General features: G+C 37.9%; 1 protein-coding gene across 12 annotated transcripts in view; it reads left to right on the top strand.

The window, feature by feature from the left end:
- Nucleotides 1-24,975, top strand: part of SUSD1 (sushi domain containing 1) — a 52,385-nt gene that overhangs the window by 2,285 nt on the left and 25,125 nt on the right. For 7 of the 12 annotated variants that reach the window (XM_055790880.1, XM_055790881.1, XM_055790887.1 and 4 more), the window contains exons 2-11: nt 25-156; nt 1,359-1,514; nt 2,182-2,334; nt 3,600-3,776; nt 6,172-6,351; nt 8,384-8,563; nt 18,395-18,489; nt 20,328-20,517; nt 21,530-21,624; nt 22,741-22,927. In XM_055790880.1, the coding sequence (XP_055646855.1) occupies nt 25-156; nt 1,359-1,514; nt 2,182-2,334; nt 3,600-3,776; nt 6,172-6,351; nt 8,384-8,563; nt 18,395-18,489; nt 20,328-20,517; nt 21,530-21,624; nt 22,741-22,927 (1,545 nt within the window). The remainder of the gene's footprint in view (nt 1-24; nt 157-1,358; nt 1,515-2,181; nt 2,335-3,599; nt 3,777-6,171; nt 6,352-8,383; nt 8,564-18,394; nt 18,490-20,327; nt 20,518-21,529; nt 21,625-22,740; nt 22,928-24,975) is intronic. The other 5 variants (XM_055790877.1, XM_027788373.2, XM_055790883.1 and 2 more) reach the window with 4 other exon arrangements.

Here is a 24,975-nt window from a genome sequence, read left to right on the forward strand (position 1 = left end):
AACTGTGTCTTTCTGTTCTTAAAGCAGTTGTGAACAGATCCATTCCAGATGTCTGTGCAACTTGCCACATTCATGCTACATGTCATCAAATTGAAGGAAAAAGTGTCTGCATCTGTAATTATGGATTTGTAGGCAATGGAAGAACCCATTGTCAAGGTAGGCTGCCTGTTCATAAAATGGCAAGAAAGTACATTCCTAAAATGTTCTTTCTTGAGTAATATTATTGAATTTTTCAAAACATGGTAAAAGCTTTCTTATTTCCTGGCAGAATTTCCAAAACAGATAATAGGTGTGGATTGTTTTCTCCATGCACTGCCCCCTCCCCTCCTGCCCAGCTATCCATGAGCTGTACTTTACTTGTACTTGATGTAAATATAATTTTGTACTTAGTTGCTTAACTATTTTATTCAGTTTCTGCTATATAGTGAAGGATTTAAATTAATTTTGTCTTAGAAAATGTAGGGGTTTACCAAACATTTACTTCTAAAACATAAAGTACTGGAATGGTTTATTTAATATTTTTTATCCTAGCTTCAGGAATAGAAACTAAATATGATGGGCTTCACTTAATTCTTCTTTTCAACCTATGCTTCATTGAACTGAAAACTAGATAATAAAACTGACAAAAGTAGCACATTTTTACTGATTTTTCTAGTTCTGGGTAACTAAAAATTAATTTCAGAAGCTGAAGATCTGTTCTTAACAGTGTGCATATATACACAGATATGTTAGGTGTGTCTGTTACACGAAAAGTGTTGTTCAGCATTGTTTTACTACTGTAGCTGATAAATCCTTTTAATCCTCTCTCATACATGACAAATCAGTATGTAAATCAAAGGATGATGTCAAATGCTGTGTCTGAGTGTAGGTAATAGCTTACCACTGCTTAAAGGCGAAGGTTTTCCACCTCTTATCTCTTCCACTCCATCTCTTCCCCTTCTTTCACAAGCCCTGGCACCCACTGGGCCCTGCACAGAATTCAGTTTTCTCATTATTGTGGGAGAAAGCAAGCTGTATATTTTGCCATGTTAATTCTCTGCCAGTTGGGTAAGGTCAGCACAAGCTTCATCAAGTGCTGCAGCCAGTGTATGCCACAAGGAAGAGCAGAGGTGGAGAGCAGAGCCCTCTGGTTTCAACAGCTCATAGGTAACTCAGGCTGTGTCATGAAACTTTATTCACAGTTTCATCCAGAGACAACCACCTCTGTTGGTGTAAATACTCCAAATTAGTAGCAGTGTATACATCCCAAATAACTTAGACAAAGTCAGGAGAAGTCAGATTTCACAGGAATGAGTGAGGAGGGAAGGATACTCTACTCTTCTTAAGCTCTTTCTACTGTGTTTTAAATGTGCTGACAGATAAAGATGAATGCCAGATTGGAGCCAGCAAGATCTGTGGAAATCATACATTGTGTCATAATACACACGGAAGTTTTTACTGTGTTTGCCTTGATGGATACCGAGCCTCCAACAACAACAAGACATTTATTCCCAATGATGGCACTAACTGTACAGGTAGACATCGTGAAGGATCTTGAGCACCAGGAATCCAGAACTTACTACTGCACAAATCTGTTTTTCCCTGTCACTTTATAACTTGCTTTCCGAAACTGTATCAGAGCACTTCTTGTGGTGGATGCAGACAGTGATTTGACATCTAGTTTCTAACAGCCATGAATTAGTTCCATTTTGCATTCTTTGCTGTGTTACAAATTAATGCTTCACAGTCGCATTCAAGTGATAATCTTTCCAGAAGAAGCAGCTAGATTAGAGAAAATAAGATGACCCCTATCTTTCCCCCAGAATATCATACGTATGTTTACTGTAGAATTAGCCAGCTCCTTGTTATGGTGGTAAACTGTTGCAGCTGATTAAGATACTTGCAGACAGGAAGTTTTTCTGGGGTTGTTGTAGCAGGAGGTAACGCTGGAAACTACTTGGCAGGTAAAACAGAAACAGTTGAAAAGAAAGCTTGCTACAAAACTGAGAGTCTCCTCCTTCCAGATGCTTGGACACCGGGCAATGATAAGCTCCTTTGTTTCCTAGAAAAGCCATCACAAGCTACATAGAACCCATTATGAAATGTTGTATTTGTTTTAAGCTTGGGTCCTAGATTAACTAATTAAAAAAAAACAAACCCCAAATTATTACTAAGTTTGTATATATTTCTCTGAATTTTTAGATATAGATGAATGTGAGGAGTCTGGGCTCTGTGGTCCCAATGCAAGCTGCATGAATACTGAAGGAAGCTACAAGTGTTACTGCAATGATGGTTATAAATTAGAAAATGGAGAGCATTCTTTTCATCCAGATGAAAATATAGTTTCATGCAAAGGTGAGAGTCTTTGGATGCTGGTTTTGCTATTAGATAAAATCAGGTCTTATGTGATATAATAGTACCTGCTCTGACCTGTGCTTTTAAGTCTGCATGGCAGAAGCCCTCTCTGTGGACTTTGCTTGCTGTATGAGTTTTTATTTCTTGGGTTCAGTTTGTTCCAGTGGTGTGTGGATGGTAGGGTCGACACCAGGTATGATTTCTACAGGCTCTCAGCAGTGGTTCGGTTGTGTAGGGTCAGAGAAGCTTAATAATGCTCTGAAGGTGATGTAGTTAGTTTCTGAATAGGAAGAAAGTGTGGTATAATCCATTTGCTTATATATTCACAGTGCATGAAGGGGAAGGGCAGAGAGGATAAACAGCTGGTAAGAGAGGTCATAGGAATGAAACAAGTCTAGTGGAAAGGAATAATAAAATAATAGTTTAGCTATTTATTACATACTGTGGCACCTGCATAAATAAACTTTTCTGTTTATCTTGCCATAACAACCAAAAAAATTTCAGTTTGAATCTGTTCCTCCTTTCTTCTTAGTGTAGATTCTCACAGATGCAAAGTGCTAGCAGTGTAAGCTGTAGTTGTCTAGAGTATGTAATGAACCCAGGCATCCCAGGTGGAAAGAACTGCCTTGATTATGTCCAGCTCTCATTTCTGAATTATTGCAAGGACCATCAGTAAAGCTCACTGCCTGTGGTCCATCCAGTTTTTCCAGCTGGAGTGCTCTGCTTCATTTTGCCAAAATCACTGATAATCCTGCTTATCTCACAGTCTGTGTCACTTGCAGAGTTGGACAAAGGAGCTGAAGGTGTGTAGCTTTTGTATGCAGGCTGGTTCAGTGTGATGAAGGAATTGAGGACCGCATTTCATTTCAGTGCATCCACAGTGCTTCACTTTTTCCATGCGCAGGGAAATAAGGCTGTGCATTGGGGCCTGAAATTTTCCTCTGGTGTTGAGGTACCATTCAGTCATTGATGTAACGAGACTGGCACATGTAAAGCACCATCACATTGCAGTGTCTTCTCTTTGTTGTTGTGAATGGCTCCAGCTGTATGTTAGTAAAGATTTAGATCCAGTACCTGGATCCATGTGCTCCTTCAACTGTGGCCAGTACAACTCTTCAACTCTAATAGTCTACCTTTTTGGCGACCCCTCAGATTCATCAGATTTGGTGTAGTTTGTGACGTGACCATCCAGTTTAGCCCATTTTAAAGTGTTTTTTGGTTGTGATTATTGTACTGTGAGTTCTTTTGACCCAGTCTCTTTGCAGAAATTGGATGTGGTTCACCTCCTGAAATGAAGCATGGCTACATTGTAGGGAACTACAGCTTGCTACCAGGAAGTGCAGTTCATTATGAATGTAAAGAAGGGTTTTACAGCAACGAGGGGAAGTTCTCATATTGCACTGCAAACGAAACTTGGGAACCTTCCACTTTAAGCTGTAAAGGTGAGAAGAGTCTTAAATCTTTCTTAAATTCTTTAAGGGAGTTTATGCATAAGAGGAAGTGTGTTTGTGAGACAGTCGACTGTTTCCTCAGTCTGAAGGGTAATTTTCAAGATCTGGCTATTTGCAAAAAAAAAAAAGATGATAAAATTGTGCCACCTCTTCTTGTTAGTGTAGTGTCATTTTTGATGCTGATTCTTGTGTTTTTATAGATATTGCAATGTGTCCTTCTGCCTGTGAACCAAGGCCTAGAAAACTAGATTTCTGTAGCCTTTCGTGGGAAAAGCTACTGAGTTGGAAGGCATCAGTGACCTTTCATGAAAAGGAACAAATTTTCTGACAGCTTGTGAAATTTTTTTCCAGGGGTTGACAGTAAAGAGAGGTGTCATACCACCCCTCATCTCTGGATAGCCTTTGTGATTTTAAAAGCATTTGCATGACCACATTTCCCATGACCATCTTTGAAACTTCCACTTGCTTTGGTGTTCCAGTTGCCCATTCTGTTGAAGTATTGCTGCTTACAAGTGAAGGATTATCTGTTCCTCTGCGTATTTAGAAAGTCTATACATTAGTTAAATGACACTTGAAGTGCTAGCTAAGAGAAGCTACAGCATATAACAATTCTAGGGGGGAGAACTGTCATTATCACTTAGGGAGGAGAGTTCCTTCTCTCAAAATACAAAAGCCCTCTTGGTTTCTAAAACTTTCCCATTTTCTAACTAACACACAGACACACACACACACACATGAAAGTGGATAGAAATGTGAGGTTTGTATGTGTGTCTATGGGAAGTGAATACATTAGAATAAAGATGCTAAATCACTGTGGCTGAGAGAAGTGAAATATTAAATATCACCAGAAAATTAATAAGAAGGAAAAGATAAAACAATACAAAATTACTGACATAAAAAATAAAACAGTTGAAATGCCAGTTTTCTCAAAAAATAAATAAAGGACAAGGAATCTGAAAACAAAAATGAAGTGCCCAAAGTCTCAAGAGGTCTGTAAAGAAAGCTTGTGGGATGCAGTCCTTATGAGTTGTTGGTACATTTGTTTTATATTAATATTCTTCAGTGATTGCTTTTTCATGTAGTTTTTTATATCTACAATCAAACAGTAGGCCAGGTCAGAGTTTCTGAACACATCTGTCATGGTTAATTGAAATAAAATACATCAACCACCAAGAAACAGCCCACGAATCTGAAATGACAAACCTATTTCCTCTTGGTATTGCAATCTCTTTTCCTGGACCTCAGTTAGGACTTCTCTTTTTGTAAAACCATCAGGTCTGATTTTTTTTTTCTTTTTAATAGTGGCAAAGGCACCTTTAAATAGTTCTTTAAATTCCGAGAATTTTCTTGTTAATTATTTATTGCTAATTCAATAATTTCTTCTGGCCAGGTGTAATGTCTTCTTTTTCAGAAAAAGCAGTGTTTGTCTTTTGTCTTCCTTCTTATTGTGATATAGGAGTTTTGTTTATATAGTCATGATGAAACTGGCCATTGAAGGTAGGTCAGACTCGGTAAGGTGTGTGACCTAACATCAAGGTACTGTAAGTGGGGCAGATCTCCTTGTTTTATTTAAATGTAAGTGTATGGATGTAACATGTCTGTGAAGAGTATAGCTTCCCTGGAATATTAATAAAAAAATTGTCTTCAGATGAAGTAAACTGTTGAATGTGATGTTGTGTCGTGCTAACGTGAGTGCCTTTTAGATGGCTTAGAAAATACCTTAGAAAAAGGACATCTTGTCAAACAAATTGCTTTTTGGTACTACCTGCTTTGTTTTATGCATTTGTAATTGACAACTTGGCATGTTTGTGAATAGACCAACTATTACAATATGTTTTGAACATCATGTAGACTCTGGCTTTAACAGGAAGCTTTTGTATTGTATGCTGTAACCTCTTCTATGGTTTTGCCTTTCTTGGGTCCTTGTGCACTTTTTAGAATTTTACTTCCTAAAGGCAGTTTCTGCTTGTCTGTCTCCCTCTGACTGTTGCTTACTTCAAATGATACAGAACCAGCTTGCCACTTGTAATCAGGATTGTAAAAGCAGGAGAATCTTAAAGATTAAAGAAAAAAAAAACAAACAAAAAACCAAAACCAGGCCATTTTCTCTATATTAGCAGCCAGGCTGAGGAAGGAGTCACAGATTTAGCAGGCCATTCTGAGAGAAAGACAGAGAAGTCATTGTGTTTGGAAGCAGCTCTGGAGTAGCTACAGCATGCTTAGTTACATTGGGGGTGTTGCAGAGGACATGAGGGAGTGAGTGTTGGGTTACTGCAGGAAAAGAGGCTTAGTTGATAACAACAAAAAAAATACTCGCTGAGTGCAGTTGTCATTACTTATGCTGCTTGACTAACAGATTTATCTTCCTCTTTATACCTCTCCCTAGGTGTGGATTGTGGGGTTCCACCTTCTGTTTTAAATGCACATCCAGTATTTGTAACTGGGACCACATATGGAAGTGAAGTTATTTATAGTTGTGTCGATGGTTACTTTGTTGCAAGCGGCAATCAGACTGCAGTCTGCAATGCCAGAGGACAGTGGGATGGCACTGATTTGGTGTGCAAAGGTAAATGAAATTTGCCTTCAAATTTATTTGGCATAGATACTGTTACAGCCACCATAATAAATCGCAGACATCAGTTAGAGACATCCTCTTTGGGTACACAGATTATACAGTCTTCTGGCATATGAAGTTCAGTCACAAAATAAAAGTGGTATATTAAACAGGGTTTTTTTTTTAATCTGTGCTGCTAATGAAGCTGCAATAAATTATTAAATGTTAACATATAAGACCAAAATCCCAGTGCATGTCAAGCATTGGGATTATCATGAAATGAAAATTCAACCTGAATTCCTGCCATTTTTCTATGTCAATATCTATGCTGTGGTTGAAGCCACTGCTCCAAAATTGAACCGCTATTAGCAGTTAGTGTCCCCTTAAAATTCCCATATTTGACCAGTTACCATTTGCAAACTATGAGTGCTCAAGCATGCTATTGTTATTTGACATGACTCATAAATCCCTTATGTTACTGCGATTTGGAAGAGTGCAGCCTAACAAGTTCCTTGACAAAGGAAAAACTCAGAAAAGAAGAAGAAAAAAAAGTTATATTTAAAAAAGAACTATTTTGCCCACCAAAATGTATAGTCTATTTTTTACTCTGAACTCATTAATTAATTAATGTGACCTCAGGATAATTACAGTCTTCAGTCAGTTTTTACATTGGCATAACTTCACTTTTCCATTCATTGGGTGATAAGTACCTTTTCAGTTTAATCCAGCAGGGTAGAGTCTTCTGTTCATTGCAATCAAACATAGTAATTTTTTTGAATATGCAATTTATATGTTACAACAACTCTCTACTTTTAGAATTTTCTTTAATATTCTTATTCTGTGTCACCAGTCTAAACAGAAGGTTCAATATGTTGCACAGAAACATACTTCTGCATTTATGCTTTTCAGTCTGATTACAGGATGGCTGTGGACAGATAGCTGGAGTTAAGCAGCAGTAATTTTTGTGTCTCATCACATACTGTCCTTCTATAAACTAAGCATATTCTTTGCATGTGCATTAGTTATTCTGAATATTGTTCTGACAATTTACGGTAGGTACATACATTCATACACACTGGGATATGAAAAGGAATGTAATCGTGATGGTGGATGTATTGGCCATTGCAATATCTGTTTAACTTTTCTTTGAAAGGCTGTACAGATCTCGATTCTATAAACTTTGTTTTTCACTTCTTTGTTTTCCTTTGTATGAGTAGAATTTCAGAATCACTTATTAAACAGTTTTAAAAGCACTTGTTTTCTGCATATAAGCTTTAGTAAAAGTCAGATTTTAATTCTTACATTGTTTACTTCTTGCAAGTAAAGTGATGCAGAATCTTTTATTGGGGTCTGGTGTTCATTGTGGATTTGAAAGGGAATTTTAACCCTAGTAATATTCTATTGATTTGTCTTCACTCTCTATTCTTTTTTGTTCCATAAATTTATCATGGAAACATCTGAGCAAATGAATTAATTTATAAGTGCTTTAGCCCAGCTTTCTAATTATCTCTAAAGTGGTCTGAATAATCCATCAAATTTTCCCCCAGAAGTGCTCTTTGTGCTTGCCTGTTCCAGCTTCTTTTTTTTTTTTTTTCTTAAATCCACTGGCAAAGGAACATAACCTTCTTGATGCTGTTCTTTTACATCACTCCTTGGACCGTGTGTTGTTTTTCAGATCTATTGTTCCTAATCATAGGTAAAATAAAGGAATAAACAGCATGTGGAGGATAAGACAGTGTTGCAGGGAGATAGATCCATTTGTAAAAATTTGCTTAGAGATCCTTGTTCTCCATTTCTAAACAGGATGCTTTTTTGTTTTATTTTTTATGGTTCATCTTGAAGGATAAGTGTTCCATCTTGCTAGAAAGTCTCCAGTCACAGAATTCTGGGTTCTAAAGGGCTAACCTGACTTCTGGAAATCCCTGGGAAGTGAAAAAATAGTGAAGTGTTACTTGCTGGAACAGTTAATCTCTCTTCTTAAACACATTGATATGCCTTACTTGTTTTAATTTTCAGGTTTTGATACACTGTTTTTCTGTCCCAGAAATAGACTGTGGCAAACCTTTGCTGATTCCACACACAGAAATGACCTGGGACAACTCTACCACTCTGTGGAGCAGAGTGTACTATCAGTGTAAAGACGGATATTATTCTAATGGAGACAGGAATTTTTCAGAATGCACAACAGATCAGTCATGGGAGAATATTACGTACATATGCAAAGGTAAATATTACTGTAGGAGTTGCCGTGGGATTTGCTATTTATATAGTTTCTCATTCTTGTTCTGAAGGTAGGAACAGGAGGAAGGATGAAGGCAAGAAATCCATTTCTGATTTATGATGTAGGGAATGTGGTAGTACTTTGGATGGAAAGGTCGTGGAAGAGAATTTTAACTGGGCAACAGTTTCTAGTGGATGACACAGATCTTTCTGTTAGCTGTCTAGCTTTTTATTTCTAACAGAAAGGGTCTAATGCAACTGGAGTTTTATTGCTGCACTGAGAACCTTCAGCTTTAAAAGCCAGGAGAATGTCACTAGATGAACACAAGGCATTTAACACTGTTTTTTTGTGGCACTAATAAAGTGCCCTGTGATGAATATAGGGCAATGGAATCCAGAACTTTGGTCCTTTTTTGTTTTTTTTTTCCTCCTCTCATAATGCCCAAGGTAAACTTTGCTCATGGTTGCCTTTCCAACCTAGATACAGTTGTCTGAATTTAAGTCCAAAAGGATTTTCTGTAAAAGAATTGGGCCCTGAGAAGGGCGATACGTAACAAAGATGTCATAATGTGGGCTTGGAAACAGGATGTACTGACATTTTAATAGTAATAGCAAAAAAATAGCAGGTTTTAGACTATGGCTGTTGTGTTCCTTAGTGTTGTTCTGTGTCCTCAGAAAGACATATCACAAGATAGCTCTTCAACTGTCCATCTCTTGTTCTCAAGCCTTGGAACATCCACATGTTACTCAGAAGGACTTGCAGGATGTCTTTGACTGCTACTGCTTCACAGACCAAGCATTTACACAGAGTTGCCACTTGATGCCTCTCTTGCCTCACTTCATGTCTTGAGCATTCACTGCAAGTATAAACCTGTGATGTCAAATAAAATGAGCGTACAGAAAAGCAGTTCTGTCACTTTTTATAGTGCCCTACTAAAAATGGAACTGCTGTTGTTAGAAGTAAAGGTTCTTATTTGATTCAGGCAATTTGCATAGCAGCACTGCTGAATTGGTTTTGAAGTCAGCATTGTGTAGAGTAGCTAGTTAATCAGGTGTGTCAGTCTTTGCAATGCCAAGAGTTCTGTCTTGAGCACTCTGAAACTTTGAAGGGCTTGAACCTGCAGACTGCATTCACAGCATTACTATGGATTTCAGCAAGAGCTTTGCCAGAGGCAAAAATGTAGACTCCAGTGTTGGATCAGAGGGCCAAAAAAGTCAGTTGCAGTCAAGTAGAATGGAAAAAAGCTTTTAAAAAATAACCTGACCAGTCCAGGGTTCTTTGGGTGGGGAAAAAAAAATCATGAAAAGGAAACTTGTCCAGAGGTCCTCAGCTTCTTAGCTTCTCCGTTTTTCGCACTTACTAGAGCTAAATGGCTTTGAAATGAAATTCGTGTTTCAGTAATGATGCATTTCAGATGTATATGATCTTAAGTGTGTGTGTAATTAATCAGTAATTCCCATTAAAATGAGAGAAAACCATGTACCATTCCAAAATAACTTATGATAGAAGTCAGAAAACCATTTGTCTTTTTCTACTGCCTGATAAACATCATTAGAAGTGAGAAATTCCCCTAAGCATGTCCCCCTTGGCAAATAATCACTTCTTCATTTTTTAAGAAGTGATTGCTATGGAATGCCCTTTATTTGTGTTGTCTGTTGCACTGTCTGTTCAGTTATATAGTAAATGGTTTTGTGTGTGTGATAAATATAAAAGTATATTTAATTGTAGATGGTTTAAATATGGAAAAAATTGCTTACAAAATTAATATTACTGAGAGGTGCTGATTCGATTAAGCCACCAGCAGTGAAGTCTGATGATAGTCAGCTGGATTACAGTCTTCCTTTCCCAACCCTTGATGTGTGTATAATGCAAAAATATATATATATCTAAATTCAAGTGATTAAGGTGCAGAGAACATACCAGCAATTAAATACCTGCTGTCCAGTATGCTCAACATGTAAGTCTGGACATCCTGTACAACTTGTCCTGGAAGATGAACTTTTTCCCCTACTGGGCAGAAATGCATGGTTTCATTTATTTTCATTGCAGAAATGGTGTGCTGTTATTCCAGGCATACATTGCACCTGGTGGGATTTCGTAGGAAATCTGGGAAGTCTATTTTCAGAATGGAAAAAAGATCCCCTGGGGGGAATAATATCGCTGTTTGTTACAGGGGAGGGCTATGGCTATAAAGTGCTATAGCATTCAGTGGTGGAATACAAAATCATTTGAAACAAGCTTGATTTTCCCATTTTCAATTTCAGAGGAGAAATTGTCAACTTAAACTTTTTCGGTAGTAATATTTATCTTACTGATAGAGGTTCTGGGTGTGGGCATAAACTTGAACATAAGGTAACATAAGAATTATAGTTGCTATTTTTTATAAAAGGGAAAAGTATAAAATGAAGCCTTTGCTCTCATGTTTTTCTTTTTGATAGATTCTGCAAATAAAGTTTTTTTTTTTTAACTTATCATGGCTGTAACACAGCCAGAAAAAAGGTGATTTGTGCCTTGGCTATCTGAGATACTTGCTCCTAAATCTGCACTTGCAAATGGTACAGTGTGCAATGTATATTGTAAGCTATTATCAAGTCCATGAAGTATATAATCTTGAGAAGGCAGGGTGAGGGACTGGAGGCTGTCTGAAATGAAAATATGTAAATGAGTTGATTTTATCTTTCATTGAACTTGTATATAAATGTTTAATATTAAATATTGGGAAGGACTAACATAGGTGCTGAAGTAGAATATTTTTCCCTTGTAACAGGTGTCGATTGTGTATGTGCGTGGCTGTACATACATACACACACATGTAGCTTAACTTTTGGGAACCTACTTCTTGCACATCCTGGGAAAGTTAAGATGCAGTATGGTGAATAGGGTGCTTACAGGGTTGTCTTGCTCTTAATACCGTGTGCAGCTGTAAAGCTGGTACTTTTTTCAGTCTTCATTACAATTACAAAGGGGTCAGTTCATGCACAAAGGGGGTAGTGTCTGGTGCAGTTTTCTGTGATAATTGGACAATTGTTAGGGATATTTTGGAGGGAGATAATCCTTTTACCTACTGCAGCTCTCTTCATCCTGTTTGCAGAGTCCTCCAGTGTAGTATTCATCAAGCATTTTCCAATTTCCCAGTCCCAAGTCCTAAGGACATCCTTGTCATGGGGAGAGCTTTTTCACAGTATTTAATCTATCCTTTCTGTAACAGTTGGCTCTAGTCCTGGCTATAAGCACATAGGCTGGGTTGACTGCTGCTCATTATTCTGATCCCAGAAAACTCCTTCTCTGGAAAACTCCTTCTCTATGTCTGTGTTCTTTGGAGGTTGTTAGTATTTGGTGTGTTTAGCATCTATTGGTGTGGGTAGCAACAATATGGTGTCAAGACAGACAGTTTGTCCAATTTTCTTATGTTTATCCAAGGAAAAGAAAATACAAGTCTGCATTAGAGAATAACTTCTCAGTATTTAAAGAAGTTTCCAGTAGCATTGTTATTAGAAATGCATTTATTGAAATGTTTTTTTTAATATAATAAGTAAAATACTGTCCTTGCAAAAGAAGCAGCTTCTGCACATGGGTGGGAAAAATCCATGGATATGTAAAAAGGCTGGAGGAAGGGGTGAATCCCACCTGCCTGGAAAGGTGATGTGTATTATTGGTAAAGCATTCCAAAACTCAGGCAGCGGGGAATATCTGTTGCAGTGAAAAGGGAAAATTGACCTGTGTCCCTTTAATGCTGAGTTTGACGGCACAGCAATCTTACTAGTTTGTTGTGAGAGCCTTCCAAGGTAGTGTTAATAGAAGAAAAAATGATCCAGTCCCAACATCCTGTGAACCTGGAGCTCAAAAAGGGGCAAAATCATTCTTCACAGTAGTGCACATTCTGTCTGATCCTAAGCTTGGAGCTTCTGCGTCATAACCTTTTGTGTGCATGCTGTTTTTTACCTCACCTCTTACTAAATGCAATGCTAAATGTCCACCTTTTACTAAAGGTTGGTTTTCTGTTTCAGAATGCTTCATTTTTCTGTGTTTTGACTCCCCACCCACAGAGTTTAGCTGTGTGTCCTGGTCTCTGGAGATTTTGTTGAGATAATCACATAGAACTTGGGTATTATGGTAGTGAAGAGTATCTTCAAAACATCAAGGGGATAAGGTGTTAGTTGGTTTTGAGACATTTCCTAGAAAATTGGTGTTGTATGATAGAACTGAAAATCCTAACAGGTGAAGAGAGTGGAGGATACTTGCTAAATACATGATTCAGTGATTTGAAGGTTTAGAAGGAAGAGTGGTTTGATGAATTGGTCCAAAGAAGGCAAAGCAGATTGTCCACACTGTGCACTTTAAAACACTGCAGAAAAGGGAAAGAATACTTTCATAGTGGAAAAAAAAGGAAAAAAAAAAAAAAAAGCTTGGAAGAAATCAGAAGCAAAATCAGAATCTAGTCTGGAATAAACAGAGCAGGATTGTCTGTCAGGTGTAATTTAATTTAATTTTAACTGTAGACCAACAGCAAAGATAATTCCCATGTAACTGAGAGGGTCTAGTTACTTACTTTTTAATCCAGAATTGTTTTCCCTTTGCTTTCACTTTCCCTTCTTCTCCTGTGCTTTATTCCTGTTCCCAATGACTGATTTCCACTCTAGCTAGAATCCTCCAGGATGTCAGTTTTTAGCTTCTCACTTGTACAGTAAGAGATGATACAGAAAGGCAGCTGGAAAGTTTCTGTGTTGGCAGCATCAGTAATTTCCATACAACAGTGAATGGGTTAACTGTCACTGTCCTAATTTTTGTTCCTAGCTATGTCAACAGTTACGAGTTTAACAGAAAAGGTGTCACTCTCACATCTGTGGGCATTGATTCAAAACCCAGGGTTTGGTAGTAATAAGCCCCCTATCAAACCATTAGGATAATTATAGTCATCAGTGAAAAGGATCTGATTTGCCTTAGTTTTTGTAAAGGCCTAACTTGATGTGTTAAATCCAGACATATGTTAATCTGGTAATTTCTTTAATTGCCTGGAAAAAGGTGGAGTCTGTGTTATGAGAGGTGGTACTTCTTAGATCATAGTGATGCAACCCAGTTAACAGTTAAACAAAAAAACCCATAGCTTTTTGCAGGGCTGTTTAGGCTTTTGTTTGTTTGGTTTTTTGAAACGATGTTAATAATCACCCAGTTTGCAATGGCGAATACTAGTCTTGGGGAACCTCTTTCAGGTGGGGTAATCCCAGCCCATCTAATCCTGTCTAATGTGACACCCTTGATTGATGCATCTTTCCTCTGTAAGTATGGTCACAATTGCATCTCTTATGTTTTTGTCAGTCTGCTTCAATGCATGAGTTACTCTGCCTCCTGTTTGTCTCCTGGTAATGTTTTTAGACCAAAGGAAGTAGTAAATCATTAATTATCTTGTCTATTCCTTCCTGCATGATGGTCTCTACCTATAGCTTTTCTGTTTCTCTGTGGATTTCCTCTGTGTAAAGTTTGGGGCTGAAGGTGAAAACCTGCTAATTTTGCAATTCTAGTTAAACTGGGAGCAAGTAGTTTACTCAAAATGTGGAAAACTCATAAAAATTTATCATGCTATCCTAAATGGTATAAATACTGAAGATATGTCTGTAAAATAAATTCGTGTACATTTGAGAAAGTTATTGTGCAAGAGGTGTTTGCCTATATGCTATGGAACAGGTGCCTTGAAACAGTCTGAGCAGAAGTTCTCCTTGAAGCATTGTTTGCTCTCCGTTTAATTTCTGCATCTGAACATATGAGTGGTGCATGTTTATAGCAGATGGCACTTGCAGCATCATTCACAGTTTTCACAGGACTGAACAGGCAAAACATACATAAAAGCTAGTATTTGGATTTCTTCTTTCCCTAAATTGCATGCTTGTGTGGAGATTGGTGGTTGGAGCTCTGTGAGTTGTGCATGTGTGGATGCTCTTTTAGCTACTTGCAGAAGATGAAATATTGGATTGAAGCTGATTCTATCTGCTTTCTGACAAATACCATTTCTTCATGCAAGTTCAAAAATGCTTCACTGCTAACGTGTATCTCGGGCTGAAGTCAGTGGTAGTCAAGTGTTCTTACAGCTGTGGAGTAGTGGATTGTACGTGTGGAGGAAGTTAGGTGGTTTTAATGAGTGTTCAGACACAGGGTTGTGTTTTTTTTCCCTGAGTCAGCAAATAATAACACTGAGTACTGGGAGCTGAGCTCACATAGGTTGTTAAGTGAAGAATTAAGGTTGGCCTTTACAGCACAGGGTTAAGGCAGAAGACCATGAAAGTACAGGCATTTATGTACTGGCTGTAATTACTAAGATTTTCCTACACACTCAGGCACAGAGAGAGGCCCTGCTTCCTAGCAGAGCGTTTGAAAGGGGAGTAAAAAAGACAGACTTTCACTCCTTGTTTTCCTCTTAGAATTAATTTCTTGGGCTTTCTTAACATGATTTCTCACCTTCTGATGCTCACTGGCACTGTTGAATCACTTCGTTACTTACTTTATGTGTTTTCCCATTTTTGTTCTGTATACCAGCACTCGTATTTCCTGTCTGCTAACCGCCAGTGCTGTTATCTCTCTACCCTCTCACAGATTTACCTTTCAGTATTTGACTTCAGGATCTTTTTCCACCCTTCTGCTCTGGTCTCCAGGCATTCGCATATCGTTTCTAGGACCCTTTCTCTTGGGATGGAAGGGAGGTTGTGAGGGTAACCTGGAGGTCAGTGGAGCAGCTGTGGCATCCAGTGGCCTTCTCTGTTAATCACAAGTTGACATTTCTAGTGCTGAACTATGAGGAAACTGGGGGTCGTTACTTGTCCCATCTCATTTGTGAGTCTGAGTGAAAGCTATTGATTGAAATCAGGTATGTTGACAACCTGAATGCCACTGTCTGCTAAGATGTCATACTAAGGCCTGGCATGTATAGAGCATTTCCTGTTGAGAGAGCCCAAGCTGTGGAAGACACTAGCACTGTTAGATTTCACAGAACTAACCTGTTAGGGAACCTGTTTTCCTCTAGGTGTGAGGACAGTTTTTTCAGAGATACCTTTGTGCTGTTATTGGGTTATACTGTTGGGATTAATGTTAAACCAAGCACTTGGTGTACATTTGGTTATCCAAAGAGTGTGTGATTAGTAAGAATAAGGGAGGAAAAGCAGTCTCCTCAGAAAGCCCAGGACTTTGTTGTGGTCTTTGCTCTGTGGATGTTACAACTTTTTGTCCTTTTTTGCTCCTACTTGTTTGGACTGGAAACTTTTGAGAAAAGGTCTGCCAGGTATTCTGTGGGTATATGGCAATGGCACAGTGGCTTAGTTCTTCCCAAAGTTCAGCAAGCACAACAGACAAATTGATGTAGTTACAGAAAAAAATTCTACTAGTTCTGATGACTTCTTTCCAAGGAGGCCACTGTAAAAGATTTCTTTCTGTGACTGAATACCCGGCTAAAACACTTTTTTGTTTGCCACTTTATTTTGCTTTATTTTTTTCCTGGGTATTTTATGAACTCAAAAATCAAGTGCCTGATTTTCTTGCTGAGCAGTCTTGGCAATTTTTTTTTTTTTTACTTTTTATTTTTGTAATGCATTTTAATTCAGTTCTCATGGATATGCAACCATTTTCCCTCTGGCTGTGCTCAAATGAGTCATTTTTGCCTTTTGGTCTTTTAGTAAAAATTTATCTGATTTGAAGAATACAGTAACTGAACATACTCTTTTGCTTTGTGTGGGTACAGAAGTCTTAGTACTGTAGAGTTTCTAGACATTACTGTGAAACAGATAATAATAATAATAGGCAGTATTTCAATACAATTAATCAGACAGCCATATGTAAGGAAATTTGTTTTAGAGGACATGCAGATTAATCTCCTCTGTAGAAGAGGAAGCTTTCAACAACATTTCCATATTTAACGACAGCTTGTAATGTAGGAATTAAAATTAGTTGGGAGATAAACTAGTCTTGTGAATAAGGCATCTTTTTGTTGAGTATGTGGAGAGGGAGATACCGTTAGAGAACTGTTTTATGACAGTTTAATAATAAATAAAAAAAGGAAGGGGAAAAGAAAATAAAGTGCTGCAAAATAAGCAAACCATTACACTGCAGTTCTAAGTAACTACCTACATATAGGAATTTTAGAGACTATTGATGTATTTGTTTATTTCAGTGACAGCTTCATGTCCATACGCTACAAGGGCCCTCCTGTGAAATGGTAGTGAGGTTTGCATACAGAGGAAGAGCAACCTGCACTATGTTTGCTTTTACAACGGGGCATTGCACCAACTATTGTGTGAATATTTCTGGAGAATCTGCCAAACTAGTACAGGCTTTTCAGCTTAGAATCTGTATGAGCTTGGATTTGCGACCTTTGTCATGCAGTGAATGTAGTAAGAAAACACCGCTGGGCAAAGGAATGACTATTTGAAGACCAGATCACTTTGTAAGCAGAAGGAGCTTTGCTCTTAGCTCTGGGAGGATACTCTATTTAGTCTTGTGATGGCAGCTGCTCTGTGTCTCATGACAGCAGTGAGAGAACTGCCTAAAATAGAGCAGAGTTGATCTTACTGGTTCTGTCTTTTTCTCTGAGGCATAAACCAACCTTGAAAGTGTGTAAGTTAACACAGGTGTGTTGAAGGGTTTATCTATGGTTGCTGTAACTGTCTTCCCTGGCTGTGTGGGATTCATGCTTTTCATCTAGTGCTTGTTCTGAAAAGTGTTTTACTGTGGCTGTGTTACTTCATTTATTGTGAAACAAGGAGAAATGTCAACACCTTTTGAAAACATGTTGAAACCCAAACAAATAATGAACCAAACCATTCATTTAGGTACAAAAAAGCTCTTTTCCAGTCTAACACAGAAGCTTTCTTAAAATGCTTTAATATAGGTTGTTGTATTCAGGAGACTGTTTTTTTCCAAGTTTGTTGGCTTACTGGTAGCCTCTTTTTCTTACAGATAGTTCATTTAAATCTGCTTGACTGTTTTATTTGCAGTTTGATAAGACTTCTAATCCATAAGAGCCAATGGTCTACAAATCTTCAAGTTGATTTGTGAGTGACTTGTTCTTTAGGAGACAGACCATTGCATGTCACAAGATCCAGTTGCTGGCACCCAAGTTCAAGGACAATATAGAATGGGTGGCAGAAGTAGTGGAACTGGGGCATTGTTTATTGCTTTTCATTTTTGGTGGTGTAATACTGTCATAAGCACACTTTAATGGAAGACTTTGACCAGGAATACAGGAATACCTATACATGGTAGATGTTTAATGTATTATGACTAGGAAGAATGTCTGAAGCAGATCAAAATGTCTTTTATTATTGGCTTTTTTGCCTGGATTGGTCACCCAATATGAAAGGTTTTAGTACAGTATATACTGTAGGATTTTTGTGTAAGAAACAATGCTGTTGTATATGTGTGCTTTTATATATAGGAACATAGCAGTACTCTGATATAGTTAATGAGCTTGTTCCTTTGCTGTCAGGGAACTATAATGTTCCTCTTCAAGATCTGTTAAGTCATTAGAATTCAAATTGTTCTAGATTAAAATGCAAACTTAGGAAGTATTTTGTTTTCATTAGTCATGGTAATTTATGGAATTCTGGCTCTGTCACAGTCATTAGCTCAGAACATGTTTCTTCTGTTAGCCTTGTATTTTAATTTTAGGAGCTGACGCAGTCAAAGGAAAATTTACTACCTAGCTTCTGCCTACCTTGTTTCATTTTTCCTGTTTGGAAAAAAAAAACCCACAACCAAACAGAATAAGGAAGAAACAAACGATGGCTCCAAACAATAAAATTTGCATGAGAAATAATAACTGTTTTCATTCTTTGTTCATCTTTTTGCTCACAGAGGAGGAATTACTAAGTAATTTGTCCATATTCAATGAAACCTGTGTGAAGTGGCGAAGGAAAACTGGAAGGCTGGGCTTGCAGGAAACATACACAGTAAGTGGGGCACCATTTGAGTTTGGGAGTAGCCTTGTCCTGCTTAATCCTGAGTCAGTAGTGGAGATATGTTTTGTGGCTTTTGTGTATATGGTAGTTTGTCTTGCTAGTCCTGGTAAAATGCCTAGAAACATAAAGCTCACTGGGTTAGGAAAGAAACAAATCCCTGTCCTAAAGTTAGTTGAAAAACTCAAAAGCTGTTGGATCCTTTTCTAGTAAATCACCTAAACATCTGCTTGAAACTGTAAGAAATGTTTAAGCACAAGTTTATTCTTTAGTGAAATTACATTGTAGAGCTCAGGGTCACATTGACAGAAAACCTTGCAAAACTTGGATTCTGTCCCTGATATTGATGCAGGTGTTTCAAGCAAGCAGTGTATCACTTGCAGATACTGGATGTAACTTGTTTTGGAAATGCAAGATTTACTGAAGTACTGTGCCTTGCTTGAGATTCAACCATCTCTTATTTGAACATTTTAGAACTGTTTTTCATGGAAATTGAAAGCAACTTTGGTAACTACTTTTTTTTTTTTTTTTTTTTTTCCTTTTAATTGCCATCTATAAACGTCAGAATAAAAGTTAAGACATAAAGTCTCAGAAACAAGTAGTTCAGTTAGTGTTACCGAAAGCCAAACCAACATGATAAGGATTCCCATCTTTTGGGAACGGCAATACCCCAAGCAAGGTTGTTTTTTGAGCATGTACAAATAGGGTGAAAAAGAAAAAGTGGATTATTTTGGATCTCCGGGGCAGTTAGGTTAATGTGGACAGTACATTTCAAGGTTGGGTGATATGCTGGAAGACAGCCTGTCTTTCTTCTCCTGTGTTGTAAATCAATGTAATTTTAATTTGCATCCTTTTATTGAGCACTGCTGAGAAGGAAAAAGCGAGTTCCCAATTACCGTAACAATGCAAAACTAGTGCTTTTCATGTACCTGGTGGTAACTGGGAAGCTGTGGATCTCCATTGTAATGTGTTCTGCACACGCTCTTGCCTGAATTCATCTACTTGCAAGACACTTCAGAATAGTCAAAACTGAGAATGATGCAGGCATAGGGTGCTTGCAGTGAAGTTCAGGACAGTCTGGAGTGCCTTGAGCTCAACTAGATAAGTTTTGCATGTCCCTTCATCTTGTACAGCAAACGGCAGGTTTCTTTTTCACTGCACTGGGACTCTCTTAGGGAATCACAGAATGGTCAGGATTGGAAGGATCCTCTGGAGATCATCTAGTCCAGCCCTCTGCTCAAGTAGGTTCACCTGGAGCAAGTTGCACAGAACCACATCCAGGCATGTTTTTAATGTCTCCAGAGAAGGAGACTCCACAGCCTCTCTGGGCAGCCTGTTCCAGTGCTCCGTCACTCTCAAAAAAGTTTTTCTTTGTATTCAGATGAAACTTGCTGTGTTTCAGTTTGTGTGCATCACCTGTGTTTTACTGTTGTTTGGTGTTGTCTTACTACTGCTTCTGTGGGGCAAGGGGGAAAAACTAGAGAAAAGAAAATAGCAACCAGATGTAGTTTCCATTTGTGTGCTGTAAACAAGAAAGAAAATTTACTTACACCTTACTATTTGTGTTGGAGGTGTTTGTAGGGTCTGTGTTATAATTTCTTCTATTTGTTGTAGAAATGTGTGAGAAAACAGTCATAAATTTAACAGACAAAATAAATTAAAAATCTAATTGATTACATTGTCTTGTTGCACAAAAACAGTTAGTCACAAGCCTATTCTCTTGATTGAGCTGATAGTCTAAACCAGATGTAATCCTAGGTTCTTAAGGCTTAATTGAACTAGTATTCTGAAATTTGGAGAGCCACAACCATCATTTTTGTTATCTCCAATAGTTTCACTTATTGGGCCAAAGATGGGATGAGAAGACGTTCTCAGAAGATGTGATATTTAACATCACTACAAGTGAAGATAATCCAAAGGTGTGTTTAGATCTTAACCCTGGCAGTAACTATGTGGTGAATATTACGGCCATCTCTTCCAGAAACACCATTGTCTCAGTTACAGTTGCAGTTCAAACAAAGGGTAAGTTGTGTTTTGTATTCTCTTGTGCTTACAGAAGAACTTACTGTGCTGCAGAGTTTACTGGTTTGAGTCTAGCAGACAGGTTAACAGGCTGTCTGCTAGACTGTATCATTCTTTGTGCTGACTACATACATGCAGCCACCATCAGCATCTTCTTTTTCTGGAGGACATTTTTCTTTCTGCTCACTGTGGCCATTGAATCGATGAGCAAACAGAGCAGTGGCAGTAAGTGCCCTTCAGAAAGATTTGGCGAACTTGCTTCAGGATTTGTCTTCTGACTGAGGCAGGATTGCTGCAGTGACGTTCCTGGCTACATGCTGGAATTTCAGTCCGTGGTGCAGTGCTTAGTGGTTTCAGTTCCTTGCCTTGAAAACTGACTCTCGGCCTGTGGGAGAATTTCCTGTTGCTGAGTTGTGTGATACTAACCTAAGTGATGTGAGCATTATAGATAATATTCCTATGTTTTGCAGTGATGACCAGTGTTCTGGCAGTTCTTCAGTAATTGTAGAGAAGACATGTTCTAACAGCAAGTTTCTGTAGTATTTTGGTTATGGAAACTTTAAGCTTGCCTTCTGACATACTGATATGGATGCAACAGACCTCAAGAAAGAATTGCCTTTGGAACGCACAAAAATGCTTTTTCTCATGTGCTTTTTCCTAAAGGGCATTAACTGTGACAAATTGTTCTATGATAACTTTACTTCTATCAGAAGGTCTGAACTCCTGGATCTTTCTGTCATTATTACTTCCCTAAGTCTGGACAAATAAATCCTATCTTGATTTACTGAATAGGGTACTTGGGTTTTTCCAGAAGCTGTTTTCTCTGGAAAATGTTTGTTATCTATTTACTGTGTTTGTTCATTCAAAAATAAATGAGATTCTACCTCCTTCTCGGAACAGAATTAAAATAAAAAACTTTTTTTTGTTTTTATTTTCAGCTACTCATACTCAATTAAGTTGAAGAAGGTAAAGTTTTTGTAATAAGTTGTTGCCTTTTTTATTGTCTCTACAGTAAAGGAAGCTTTCAATAATGTATTAATTTTTAATGATACCTGCTTGAAATGGCAGAGAACTGTCAGGGGAACTGATGTGGAAGACAGATACTCAGTAAGTGACAATCTGTATTTTGAATCTACAAAACAATTTAATCAATCACCTATGTGAAAAAACCTTAATTTTTCAAACACTCACAGCTAGCAGTGTTCCTCATTCTAGTAATGTCTCTCATAAAAACCCAGGGACTATGCTTGGATAGCAACCTTCAAAAAAGAGAAACCACCATGCTGTTTTGTAATCTCCTGTTTCTTGCTTATTTTTTCCCCTGTTCTACTCTGGTTTTTCTTCCCTATCTGTGCTTTCAACTTTGTCATGTGCAGGTGTCAGGCGACTGTTCCAATTCTACAGTCAGTCCACTGTGCCCTGTGATAAGTCTTCAATCTTCCGTCAACCCAGCAGGGCATTTCCACATGAACTGTCTCTGCCAGGACTTTTGACCACCTGCTGTTGTCTCAAATCTCTGTGTGCTAGGAGGTGCTCAGAGATTATCTGAAGGCATAGGGTCTGTTTAAAGGAAAATTTGCACATGATTAAAATACAGCAAGCATTTTAGTTTTCATTAACAGAGGAATGATCATGAGATGCCTAAAGTTAATAACTTCATATTGATTTGGGACATCAACAACAAAACACACAAAAAATCCAACTGAACCAAAAAAACCCCCACGGGTCTGTAAATTTGCCTGCAAATGTATGTGTCTGTAACTAGATCCTGGAGAGTACTTGGAATTTTGGCAGAGGTCAAAATTACTTGCTTTTTTACTTGATCCTCATGGTCAGACCAGAGAGGTGTTCATGTGAGCTTTTTTGACTCATTTCTATGCACTGTGAGAGTATGCAATGAGAGTGCCCTCTTACTGGAAACCTGTATGTTAGCAGGAAATCAAGGCTTGGGCAAAATAACAGTACTAATACAGAAGAGGATAGACTAGGACAAGGATAACTGAAAGAACTAGGACAATGTCAGAGCTGATCAAGAGGGACTGCAATTCCTGACAAATTTTGGAAACATTTGAATTTGGGTAACTGTCAATGCCAACGTTTTTGGCCCTCCGTATGCAGTGATGTGTTTTTCTGCTATTTCTTCTAATTTAAAGCATGACAAGACTGAATGCAAGTGCTCTATTAAAACATTGCAACTTCCATTCTGTGATTTTTCGTTTACAGTTTCATGTGCAAGGCCAGCGTTGGTATCAGAAGGAGTTCTTTCATGAAATGACCTTTGACCTTACCACACACAAGCAGGCTCCAGAAGTTTGTTTTGATTTGCAGCCAGGCACCAACTACTCTGTTAATATTTCCATGGTAGCTTTGAATTTTTCACTGCTCGTTTCCATGACAACACAAATCACAGGTAGGTGGTACCATTTATTTTATGTATTTACAGGAGCACCTATTGGGCGAAAAAGCATTGTTGATCTCGGTGTTGTATGGTGGATTGTCAAAGTGGTCTTTCCATGCTCGGACTTGTTCATTGCTGTTTGTTTTTGTCGATCTTATAGGACTGACAGTCTAGCAGCAGAAGTGGGAGAGAAGCAGGGGTGCAGTGTTTTGAAGTGTCATTTTGCGACAGCAGGGAAAAGATAATTTGGTGGGTTAGACACAAGATTTGTATCTAGGGGACCTGGGTTAAATTCCCTGCCCTATTAGTCTAAGTCTCTTTTTCCATGAGTTGTCTCCACTGTGAAGTGGAGATAATAGCACGACTGCGCTTCATATGGGTATTTGTGACAACAGGTATCACTGAAGTCTGCAAGGATACAATGTGCAGAGTCCTGCAAGTACCTCAGATGGATACCTTCATCTTTAATTGGTGGAGTACAAAACATAAAAGGCACGTGAACAAATAAGGTTCTGTAGGGAGAATCTCGGCTTTGATATTTAGCAAGATATTTTTATGGCACTAAAATGCTGTGATAAAAAAAATCTGTCATTTTTTGTTTGGAACAGTTTTACACTATCTGAATACTATCAGACTTCCTGTATTAGGTTATTACTGTTACACTGTGAAGTGCAGCGTTTGGTGCTGTTATCATTCCTCCCCTTGGGGCCACAAATTGGAATAGGTAACTCCCTAAGTGTCTGTAACTGTGTTCAGTCACTAGGTGGAAGCAATTCTCTGCTGACTGCTTATGAAGGACAAGTTTTGTGGTGGTTTTGAAATTGATAGTATTACCACATTTTAAATAGTAATACCATATTTTCAATAGTATATGTAAGTTTTATAAGCTTCTGGAAAGGCAAAACATGTCTTTTTTCCTAAAGATACTTTTTAGGATATACAATGACATGGATTTATTTTTTTTAAATGAAATTACAGTAATGATTTGATAATTTATTTTCAGAAGTTCCCTAGCTGTCACTCAGAAGTAGTGTCTGTCAGTTCATGAGTACATGTAGCTTTGTAGAAAATAACACACTGTCTCAGAATTTGGTTGACTGAGGTAATTTTTGAATACATACTCAGAGTAAAAGCATAGCTATTTACACTGTCATCCTGTGATATTTCCTGAACTCTGTCACTCACTCAGAAGAGCTCTAGAGAACACTTCGCAGCAGGTGCTGTTTGAAGTGGTATTTGTGCTTTGGCAGTTGGCATGTTATCCTTTCTTCTGAGTTAGTGCTTCACAAATGCACATGCATAGCCCCAGAAAAGGTCTTTTCATAAAGTTAGGTCATACACATCTTGAAAGAAGATCCTGCTACATGAGCCATTTTATATCTGGTAGTTAGTTTTTTTCAGTGACCAATAGAAGGTAGCTGTTGCTCTGTCATTAGGTATCTTCATCCAACTCTTGCCATGCAAACACTTCGTATTCTGCTCTTTTCTTCAGTTTAAAAAAGCATAATATGAAGTGTTTGCATGGCAAAAAATGAAAGCAGGTCTTTTTGCAGTTGAAATTGAGTGAAAATTAAAAAGCCAACAGTGATTATGCTCTGAAGCTCACCAAATAATGGGAATTTAAATAAGATATTAACTCCGTTGCTATTTCAGCTTATCTCTGATTAAAAGAATACAGTTAAAATAATTTTTCTGGCAGTGTCCCCTTGACTTTTGTGTTTTGGGAACTGCATTAGCTGGACAAACAATTTATATTAGAACTATTTATAAACACAGAGTATGTATGTAATATATATATTTATAATTGTCCACTTATTTTGTAATCATGGACCTTGTTAAACTATAGGGTTTTGTTTCCATGGTGAGTAGAATGATCTCGATTTACCTGCCAGCTTAAGTCTGAAAGGTATTTTTTGGCTCTGGTGGCTTTCTGCATAAATGGTACTGTGTAAATATAAGATAAACCTTAAGCATGGAGCCTCTGAGGAAGATGACTTAAAGTGTTTTACTGTTAATGTACTGGAGGTGGCCTCATTTGTTGTCTGAGGTTTCATGTGGCA

The sequence above is a fragment of the Falco peregrinus genome, chromosome Z, assembly GCF_023634155.1.
Source record: "Falco peregrinus isolate bFalPer1 chromosome Z, bFalPer1.pri, whole genome shotgun sequence".
NCBI lineage: Eukaryota > Metazoa > Chordata > Aves > Falconiformes > Falconidae > Falco > Falco peregrinus.